We start from the raw sequence: 10,571 nt of genomic DNA, 5'->3' as shown, positions 1-10,571 counted from the left end.
CTGGCCTCGGACTTGGAGGGAAAGGGGAGGAGAAGTTGTTCTGCCATGCTAGGTGCTATCTACACAGTCTTCAGAATTTAAAAAAGGGTCTTCTGTGGGCTTTCTACCCTGGGGGCCCAGGATGTGGCCCCTTTAAGGCTCTCGGACCCAGAACCTTGAACTGAGACTAGGGGAGGTGGGGGCTGGGCTCCCTGCGGGAAATGATTGTCACAACGGCGGACCAATAGGCAACATTAGTATCACTCTTGAAGGACCGTTTTCCAATTCAGTTTTTTTTTTTTTGAGGGGGAGGGACTGAAGAGAGGACAGAGGGAGGGAGGGTGGGGGAGGACGAGGGGCGCGTGGTTTTCCCATCTCATCCCTGGAGGAGGGGTTGGAGCATCCCCGGCAGCCAATCAGGGACAGGCTGGGGGGGGGCCGCTTTGAAGAAGTTTGGGGGAAAAAAGTTTGGAAAAGTTTCTATAATAACGAGGGGGCTTCTGGAGGGAGGCGGCAGCGACGGAGGAGGGGGCTTCTCAGAGAAAGGGAGGGAGGGAGCCACCCGGGCGAAGATACAGCAGCCTCCTGAGCTCCCCCCTCCCACCCAGGCCGGGACCTGGGGGCTCCTGCCGGATCCATGGGGGCGGCCAGCTGCGAGGATGAGGAGCTGGAATTTAAGCTGGTGTTCGGGGAGGAAAAGGAGGCCCCCCCGCTGGGCGCGGGGGGATTGGGGGAAGGTTAGTGCGGGGCTGGGAAGGGGTCTTGGGGTCAGTGAGAGGAGGGCCAGGGATCCTGAGTCTGGGGAATTTAAGGCAGCGAGCCTAGGGTGGGGGGTGAGGGAGTCAGAGGTCGAAGCGAGTCGGGGAGGCTCGCTGGCCTGCGGAAGTGAGGCTGGGGGCCCGGGCACCACTTTCTCCTTTTTAGGTTGTGACTGGGGTGGGGGTGGGGGTGCTGTTGGCTGTGCGCCGCCTCCCGGCTGGGCCGCCTGTCACTGAACTGGGGGGCGGGCGGGAACTGCGGCCCCAACAGCACCAGGCGCCGCCAGGGGAAGGGGAGGTTTGGCGCTGGAGCTGGCCCCTGGCGGACCGAGCTCTGGCCCGGCCGACTGGACGCCCGGGGCTGGGGGGTGCTGTCAGGCCTTGTTGGGGCGCACCTCCCCCTCCCCCGTCTGGCCGCAATGAGAGGCAGATGGCGGGGACCGAGCCGGGGGCGGCGGCAACCGCTCGCACGAATCCGCGCTGCCCGCTGCCCCCCTTCCCCCGGCTGGGCCCGGCACGCATCACCCCCTCGGCTGCACCTCCGCCCCCAGATGGCGGGGAGAGAGGGAGGAGCCACCTCCCCTCGTCACCACAGCCCTGACGCCCCCCTCCTCTCTGGCCACGGTTGCGATGGCAACTGGGGCTCCTGCCAGCGCCGTTTGGGGGTTTGGGAACCGCTGCTAATTGGGTTCATGTGTGAGTCGCCCCCAGTCCAGCCCAGTGCCTCAAGAAACACGCCTCCAGGCCCAGCCCCAGCTCCAGCCCCTCTGGACCCACCTCTCTCACCTTAAGACCCACCGGATCGGGTACCCTCGGTCCCAGGATCCGGGGGCCAGTGGGCAAAGGCCTGGCATGCCTGCTTCAATCTCCTCCATCTTCCCAGGTCCAACTCTGCTTTTGTCTTGTGGCTCAGAAGGTCTCCTTGCTGAGGGGCAGGGAGCATAGAAGGACTTGGGGCCTGGCCACTTAAGAAACCTAGCCATCTCACCTGCTTCTCTCTTTCCTCCTCTGCCTCTGCTCCTCTTCCCATTTTGACAGAACTGGACTCAGAGGATGCCCCGCCATGCTGCCGTCTCGCCTTGGGAGAGCCCCCTCCCTATGGCGCTGCACCTATCGGTATTCCCCGACCTCCACCCCCTCGGCCTGGCATGCATTCGCCACCGCCGCGCCCAGCCCCCTCACCTGGCACCTGGGAGAGCCAGCCCGCCCGGTCGGTGAGGCTGGGAGGACCAGGAGGGGGTGCTGGGGGTGCTGGGGGTGGCCGTGTTCTCGAGTGTCCCAGCATCCGCATCACCTCAATCTCTCCCACGCCGGAGCCGCCGGCAGCGCTGGAGGACAACCCTGATGCCTGGGGGGACGGCTCTCCTAGAGATTACGCCCCACCAGAAGGCTTTGGGGGCTACCGAGAAGCAGGGGGCCAGGGTGGGGGGGCCTTCTTCAGCCCAAGCCCTGGCAGCAGCAGCCTGTCCTCATGGAGCTTCTTCTCCGATGCCTCTGACGAGGCAGCCCTGTATGCAGCCTGCGACGAGGTGGAGTCTGAGCTAAATGAGGCGGCCTCCCGCTTTGGCCTGGGCTCCCCGCTGCCCTCGCCCCGGGCCTCCCCTCGGCCATGGACCCCCGAAGATCCCTGGAGCCTGTATGGTCCAAGCCCCGGAGGCCGAGGGCCAGAGGATAGCTGGCTACTCCTCAGTGCTCCTGGGCCCACCCCAGCCTCCCCTCGGCCTGCCTCTCCATGTGGCAAGCGGCGCTATTCCAGCTCGGGAACCCCATCTTCAGCCTCCCCAGCTCTGTCCCGCCGTGGCAGCCTGGGGGAAGAGGGGTCTGAGCCACCTCCACCACCCCCATTGCCTCTGGCCCGGGACCCTGGATCCCCTGGTCCCTTTGACTATGTGGGGGCCCCACCAGCTGAGAGCATCCCTCAGAAGACACGGCGGACTTCCAGCGAGCAGGCAGTGGCTCTGTCTCGGTCTGAGGAGCCTGCCCCATGCAATGGGAAGCTGCCCTTGGGAGCAGAGGAGTCTGTGGCTCCTCCAGCAGGTCCCCGGAAGGAGGTGGCTGGCATGGACTACCTGGCAGTGCCCTCCCCACTCGCTTGGTCCAAGGCCCGGATTGGGGGACACAGCCCTATCTTCAGGTGAGGGTTGCGCTTGGCACCACCGCTCTCTCCAGCCATTCCACTAGGGGAGCAGGAGGGTCAAGGGATGATTTGAAGACGCTAGTTTCATGCCCTCTGAATTTCAAAAGAGAATCTGCAACCAGCTCAGCAGCTGCCAACTACCTGGTTTTAAAGAGAACTAGGAGAAAAAGTGTACCTCTGGATGATTTACAAGAGGGCAACAGTTCCCTGTGGGCCAGTTAGAAAAAGCCCCTCCACCCTCCCACCCCTAGCTATTGTAAGAGGATCAGCTAGGTTAAGGAGGTGTTCCTGTAGCCTATAGAGTGCTCCCAAGCCCCCGCTCTGCACTGGCATGTGGCTGAGTGTGGAACTTGGGCTGGATTTCAGCCTTCCACTCTGGCCCTTTCAAATCTGCCAGACCTAAGCAGATTTCCACTCTGTTGCAGGAAATTCCCCCTCTCCATTCCTTAATTTCTAGAGCCTGACCTACTGGCTTAAAAGTATAGCTGCTAACTTGAATAAAATAGCATATATTTGCAAGTCAAATAATTCATGTTAAAACTTGCAGTTCTATTCCTTCCACGCTCAGAGAATCTTGCCCATTTCAATAATCTTAAATCCTGAGATGTTAGACTGAGCTGGTTCTGTCCAGAAAAGTTTCTAGGGGAAAGAAACGTTGACACTGGTACCCCTGGGTTTCCCATAGGGCAAAGTTTCTCAACCTCAGCACTATTAATTCGGCACTACTATTTTGAGCAGGATAATTCTTTGTTGTGTAGGGGTGTACTGGACATTATAGGATGGTTTAGCAGCATTCCTGGCCTCTACCCGTTAGATGCTAGTAGCACCCACTCCCCTAGTTGGGAAAACCAAAAATGTCTTCAGACATTGCCAAATATTTGGGCAGTTACTTGGGGGGCAATTACCAGTTGAGATCCACTGTCCTAGGGTATCAGGGAGCACAATACAGGATAAGTTGTCCCATCTGAAACCCTTAGCTCCCTGGAACTCCACCTATCAAGCCCCAACTAGTGGAAAGGGAGCTGGCTTGGGAGCAGAATGTGCTCAGTCCTAGGTCTGTCAGTAGCTGCTGGCTTCAGTTTCTTTTTTTCTTTTTTTTTTCTTTGAGACAGTGTCTTGCTCTGTCACCAAGACTGGAGTGCAGTGGTGTGATCTCACTCAGCCTCGACCTCCTGGGCTCAAGCGATCTTCCTGCCTCAGCAGGAGTAGCTGGGACTACAGGAGCACCAACATGCCCGGCCGCTTTTTGCATTTTTTGTAGAGACGGGGTTTCACCATGTTGCCCAGGCTGGTCTCAAACTCCTGGGCTCAAGCCATCCTCACACCACCCCCCACCCCTGCCTTGGCCTCCCAAAGTGCTGGGATTATAGGTGTGAGCCAACGTGCCTCAATTTTTTAATTTGTAAAACAAAGGGTTCATATCTGAGGCCTTTTCTGGTCTGAAGCGGCACTTCTTTTTTCTTTCCATCCAGGTCTAGGGATTGAGATGGGCTTGAGAATCCTCTGTATCCAAGTGAAGCCTTCCCACCCCAACCCCTGCGCTCAGAGCTGGGAAGAAGGGAGTTTTAGGCCTGTTGCCGTCTTTCATACCTCAAGGGGCTCTGTCCCCTACTTCCCCTTGTGTCTGGACTTTTGGATTTCTTCATTTCTTTGTCCTTTTCTTAGTTTTTTAAAAAATTCTTTTTTCCCTTCTTTTCACAAGTGTTGATGTACTTCTTTATTTCTTCTGTGCTTTCCTTTCTCTCAGACCCATACCCCCTCCTCCCTTACAGATCCAGTGTGGGCCTGACTGGGGTCTGAGGCTGCACATGATTAATGCTCTTCTCTCTCACCCAGGACCTCTGCCCTACCCCCACTGGACTGGCCTCTGCCCAGCCAATATGAGCAGCTGGAGCTGAGGATCGAGGTGCAGCCTAGAGCCCACCACCGGGCCCACTATGAGACAGAAGGCAGCCGTGGAGCCGTCAAAGCTGCCCCTGGCGGTCACCCCGTAGTAAAGGTAAAGGACAGACAGCAGGCCTGATATCCTTTCTCCTCTCCCAGATAGGTTCCAGCTATGCAGACACATGGCACTGCCCTTTCCCACACTCCCTCTCAGCTCTGACCCTGCAGGCAGCCTGGGGGAGGGGCTGGAGTTGGGGGAGGAGGGGTGCAAGGACCCGGATATACTTTCTACTCCCCCGTCCTTCCACCCCCACTCAACTCATCCCATGGGACACCAGCCTCATGTCTACTCTGGAAAATGGTGGCCTGCCAGATATGGGGGAGGGTTTAGGCTGAGGCCAAAAGTCACTGGGAGTTAAGTTTTCTCTATATTGAGTTGGGCCAGTCTCTTTGGAGGCTCTTCTGCCTTTGCCCAGCCCACTTTGGGCTTTATTCCAAGAAAAACACTGTGAACTCCAGGCCATGTTTTCTCCACAACGGGTGCCCAGTTCCCCAAGGGATTCCCTTGCAGGATATCCTTTATCTTTCACCATTCCCATCCCATGGTAGACTGAAAATCTAGGGATGAATAAAGGATGAGACGGTGGGGATTTCAATGAGGTGGCCTCTCTCTTCCTCTGCCAGCTCCTAGGCTACAGTGAGAAGCCACTGACCCTACAGATGTTCATCGGCACTGCAGATGAAAGGAACCTGCGGCCTCATGCCTTCTATCAGGTGCACCGTATCACAGGCAAGATGGTGGCCACGGCCAGCTATGAAGCCGTAGTCAGTGGCACCAAGGTGTTGGAGATGACTCTGCTGCCTGAGAACAACATGGCGGCCAAGTAAGTCCCATGCAACTTCCCCTCAGTCTGCAGGCTTTAAACTAGCTTTCTCCATTGGGCCTATGCTAGCCCACTTCTTCCTTTTCCCAGAAGAGGTAGACATTTTTCCTAGGAGCTGGCTTCAGGCCTACCCACCATCTGGAAGAGGACTTTTGGGGTTGGGGGGTACCCCAGAGAGGCCATCTCTGGGTTAGAAAATAGCCTCCTAGGCACTCATCGAAAGTCATTCAAGGCTTTGGATGGAGGGCGGGAACTTCCCTCTTTAGGGATGTATCACCATTTTGGCTTCAGCTAGGAGGGCTTGCCATCCATCCTTTGCCTCCAGCATTGACTGCGCCGGAATCCTGAAGCTTCGGAATTCAGACATTGAGCTTCGGAAGGGTGAGACGGACATCGGGCGCAAAAACACACGTGTACGGCTGGTGTTCCGGGTACACGTGCCCCAGGGCGGCGGGAAGGTCGTCTCAGTACAGGCAGCATCGGTGCCCATCGAGTGCTGTGAGCAAAGAGGCCCTGGGCCATCTCTCTGTCTCTTGCAACTCTTTTGTCTGTGTGTGTGTGTCTGTCTGCCCATTCCCTCTACAGCGTCCTGTGCCCTATCTGTCCTGGGTAGCTCTATAGAGGACTCAGCTTCTTTCTATTCTAGTTTGCCCCTGCCACAGACTCTGTATCTGGGGTGGTCCAGAGTGACACTGGACCCTATCTATTCCTGGGGTGCCCTGTGCCCTTGTTTGGGAAACTCCCTGATCTACCCTGTTTAACCCTCTCTCTGCTCTGGGAGTGGCCCCTTACATGGTGTGTGTGACTCCATGGATATTACTGGTTTATTTGTGTATCTACGGCTGAGGAGGGCTCCCTCAGAGCCCCGTGGCAGTTTTCCCAAAGAGGGTGGGGACAGAGGAGGCCACCCCTCCATGCCTAGCCCAGCCAGTCCTCTTCCTTGCACTGCTCTGCAGCCCAGCGCTCAGCCCAGGAGCTGCCCCAGGTGGAGGCCTACAGCCCCAGTGCCTGCTCTGTGAGAGGAGGCGAGGAACTGGTACTGACTGGCTCCAACTTCCTGCCAGACTCCAAGGTGGTGTTCATTGAGAGGGGTCCTGGTGAGTACCTGCTGGGGAGGGGAGGGCAGGCAGGGAGAGCTTGGGAGTGGCAGGTGAAACATCTCTGGCATTGTCACTAAACTAGCCAATTGAGCATCAGTTTTTTTATTTGTAAAATGGGATAGACAGACTACCCTTTCTATTATACTGTCTGCTTTCCATGTGGGATGGGTACGACAGCAATCTAAAATGTTGAGGATTCTGAACAAATGGAAGCAATGCACATTCTGTCTGTTAAAGAGGAGTCTGCTTTGAGATAATTTACCCCCATGTAGATAGGGTATATGAGGAGAAGGCAAGAGGTGATTTACACACTCACAGCTACCCGCTGGGCCCCTCTTGAGTTATGGGCAGTGATTAACAGAGCCTGTTAGGTGCCCCGATATGGAGCTGCAGGAGTGGAGGAAGGGAAGACTGAGGGTTCGAGTTGCCGGCACCAAGCTGAGGCCTTTGCCCTCTCCAAACACTGCTCACTAAGAGCCTCAGTCCCTATATCCTTTTTTTTTTTTGACAGCAGGATCTCACTTTGTCACCCAGGGGAGTGCAGTGATGCAATCACGGCTCACTGCAGCCTCAACCTCCTGGGCTCAAGCAATCCTCCAAAAATATTCTGTGTAGAGATAGGTTCTCCCCATGTTGCCCAGGCTGGTCTCAAACTCCTGGACTCAAGTGATCCTTCCACCTTGGCCTCCCAAGGTGGGAGTGGTGGGTTCTGGGATTACAGGCATGAGCCACTGCATCTGGCCCCTATATCCAAATTTAGCATCCTAGGACCATGTCAGAGCTTCTCCAGAGGTTCTAGGTCATGATACTTGGGGGTCTCATTGCCTTCTGTCGAGCTAGGACCCTTTCCTACCTTTGGTCTTCCTTCTCAGCGTTATCATGGGAAATGATGTTTGGAGTTGGGTGGGAGGGCTCAAGAGTTGCTTCCGTTACTAACTCCCTCTGGTTTCTGGGCTGGCCCTGTCGTTTCCCTTGGTCTCAGTTTGCTTCCCTGTACCTTGAGGACAGTTTTAAACCCTACCTCTTCCACTCATATTAAGTTAACATGCAGTGTGCTCCTCTGTGTGTCAGACCTTCTAGGGCCTTCTGAATTTGTCCTTGGCTCTAACAGGAGGGGAAATGGCAGAGAACTAGGGCAGGGGGCAGGGGCGCTGGAGTTGAGCTGCAGCTCTCTGTTCCCTCTGGACAGATGGGAAGCTGCAATGGGAGGAGGAGGCCACGGTGAACCGACTGCAGAGCAACGAGGTACCAGTGTCACTTGGATACCTCCTGGGTGGCGGGGGTGGGAGAAGGCAGGGGATTTTCAGCTGGGTCCTCTTTCTCATGGGAGTGGACTTTTCTGGAGGAGGTAGACTGGCCATTCTGTAAGCAGGTGCATCTCTAGGGAATGAACTTTGCCTCTTAGAAAATGGAGAAGGCTAGGAGGTGGAGTCTGGGCCCCTGGAAAGGCTGGGCTAAGCCCAGATGCCCGAGGGCGCCCTGCCTCATTTATACTCTTCCCTAGGTGACGCTGACCCTGACTGTCCCCGAGTACAGCAACAAGAGGGTTTCCCGGCCAGTCCAAGTCTACTTTTATGTCTCCAATGGGCGGAGGAAACGCAGTCCTACCCAGAGTTTCAAGTTTCTGCCTGGTGAGCTCTGGGACAGTCCATGGTGGGGGTATAGGGATATGGGGAGCTGGAGCAGGGGCAGAGGGAAGCAGTACCCATCGTAAGGGGCCAAGGGGTGAATGGAACCTGGGAGGAGCAGGCAGCTGGAAGGTGTGCAGGGGGAGACTACCAGACCTCTCACCAGCATGTCCTCCCACTTCCTGTCTTCCCAGTGATCTGCAAAGAGGAGCCCCTACCGGACTCATCTCTGCGGGGCTTCCCTTCAGCATCGGCACCCCCCTTTGGCACTGACATGGACTTCTCACCACCCAGGCCCCCCTACCCCTCCTATCCCCATGAAGACCCTGCTTGTGAAACTCCTTACCTATCAGAAGGCTTCGGCTATGGCATGCCCCCTCTGTACCCCCAGACGGGGCCCCCACCATCCTACAGACCGGGCCTGCGGATGTTCCCTGAGACTAGGGGTACCACAGGTTGTGCCCAACCACCTCCAGTCTCCTTCCTTCCCCGCCCCTTCCCTAGTGACCCGTATGGAGGGCGGGGCTCCTCTTTTCCCCTGGGGCTGCCATTCTCTCCGCCAGCCCCCTTTCGGCCTCCTCTTCCTGCATCCCCACCGCTTGAAGGCCCCTTCCCTTCCCAGAGTGATGTGCATCCCCTACCTGCTGAGGGATACAATAAGGTAGGGCCAGGCTATGGCCCTGGGGAGGGGGCTCCGGAGCAGGAGAAATCCAGGGGTGGCTACAGCAGCGGCTTCCGAGACAGTGTCCCTATCCAGGGTATCACGCTGGAGGAAGGTGGGTGTGGGACTGGGGGCTGTGAGTGTGAGTGTGTGCAAGAGATTGCTCTGCATGTTTGCTGAGGGCTGGAGCTGGGCTTTTCAGAGATCGGGCATCCCTGGTGTCTCAGGGCCAGTTGGAGGTTCCCAGGAGGCATGTTCTTGATGCCTGTGGCTGCCTGAATCCAATTAACTGAATTCTGAAGGGTGCATGGGGTAACTGTCTCAGCCTTTCTCCTGCCTCTGCCTCTGCCTTCTGCTCCAAATCATAAAATCTCAGAGCTAGAAGCACTTTCAAGGTCATTCCATCCGGCTCACTCAGTTTGCAAGTTCAGGTGCTGAGTTCCAGAGAGGGATGGTAGCCTGCTGAGGTCCCAGTCAAGCACACTTGCCATTGCCTCAGCTTTCCCCTAAACACGGTGTCTGTGGTCAGGGTTGGTGAGGAGGAGCTTTCCTGTTTTGCCTCTCCTTCCTCCCATTGGCTACACCCGTCTCTGGCCCTGCTGATATCGATTCCCCTGACATTTCAGGCTAAGCCAGCAGGAAAGGGCTAGGACGGGCGCCTGGGAGCCCACATGGAGGGAGTTGGGCAAGATTTGATTCGGAGCAGGTGTCAAGACACGTTGGGGAAACTGAGGCCCAGTGGCACAGAAGCCAGTAGAGGAGGAATCTAGAGACCTCCTAGATTAAGGCCTGCCTGGAATGGATTGGGGGTGGGTCTTTGGAAAAGGAGGGGACCCACCTCTAGCCCAGTCTCTCAACTGCCCCTCCTTTACAGTGAGTGAGATCATTGGCCGAGACCTGAGTCGCTTCCCTGCACCTCCTGGAGAAGAGCCTCCTGCCTGAACCACCTGAACTGTCATCACCTGGCAACCCCAGCCCCAGCCTCAGCCCTGCCCCCTTTCCCTCCTTCCTGGAGTGGTGGCTACAGAAGCTTGGGGCCAACCCTGGCTCCTCTTTCCCCAGCTTCTGTCTGTCTCACTGTCTTCCCTCCCCTCCCCCAGCTGAGCTGTGGCCTTCAGGCCTGGTGCTGCCTTGGAGGGCTGGGGGTAGGAGTGTGTGGAGGAGGGAGGAGGGTGAAGACTGAGGCTAGGTGCCAGAATGGACTGGAGTGAAGGCGTGTCTAGAGCGTGGGCTGGCTGTTGTGCTGGAAAGCTGGGGACAGGCTGATGGTAATAAACTGCTCAATGACCAGTGCTTCAGGCTCCAGAGCTCTTTGGAGAGATGGGTTGGGGCAGCTTACTCCAGCCCTGGCCCAAGGAGGCCCAGAAGTTGGAAAGATATGGAATGTGGCTGGGAACATTGCATCCCAAAGAGCTTCTCAGTGGAGGAGGCTGGGGAAGGCATGAGGGGGCTCAGAGGCTCCTTGACTGGGGCCAGGATTGGGGGCCAGGGCTTGAGTAGGCCTCTCCACTCTCCTCCTTGGGGGTCCAGGTTCCTTAGG

The 10,571-nt window shown here is 57.0% G+C and overlaps 1 protein-coding gene across 3 annotated transcripts; it reads left to right on the top strand.

Annotated features, from left to right (window-relative positions):
- The first annotated feature begins 296 nt into the window (after positions 1-296).
- NFATC4 (nuclear factor of activated T cells 4) lies at positions 297-10,324 on the top strand. Of its 3 annotated transcripts, none has more exons than XM_030803043.1 (10): positions 297-716; positions 1,776-2,871; positions 4,711-4,873; positions 5,443-5,642; positions 5,968-6,140; positions 6,599-6,739; positions 7,932-7,987; positions 8,247-8,373; positions 8,565-9,146; positions 9,906-10,324. In XM_030803043.1, exons 1-10 carry the CDS (start codon positions 617-619, stop codon positions 9,971-9,973), a joined length of 2,706 nt encoding a protein of 901 aa, XP_030658903.1. In that variant the 5' UTR covers positions 297-616; the 3' UTR covers positions 9,974-10,324. The 3 variants fall into 3 exon arrangements, with proteins under 3 accessions (XP_030658903.1, XP_030658905.1, XP_030658904.1); XM_030803045.1 differs by having other exon boundaries at positions 588-716; positions 8,565-8,825; XM_030803044.1 differs by lacking the exon at positions 297-716 and adding an exon at positions 1,337-1,653.
- The last annotated feature ends 247 nt before the right edge of the window (positions 10,325-10,571 follow it).

The sequence above is a fragment of the Nomascus leucogenys genome, chromosome 22a (genome assembly GCF_006542625.1).
Source record: "Nomascus leucogenys isolate Asia chromosome 22a, Asia_NLE_v1, whole genome shotgun sequence".
In the NCBI taxonomy this organism is placed as follows: domain Eukaryota; kingdom Metazoa; phylum Chordata; class Mammalia; order Primates; family Hylobatidae; genus Nomascus; species Nomascus leucogenys.
The sequence above is the reverse complement of the archived record's forward strand: the minus strand, read 5'-3'. Positions and strand labels throughout refer to the sequence as shown.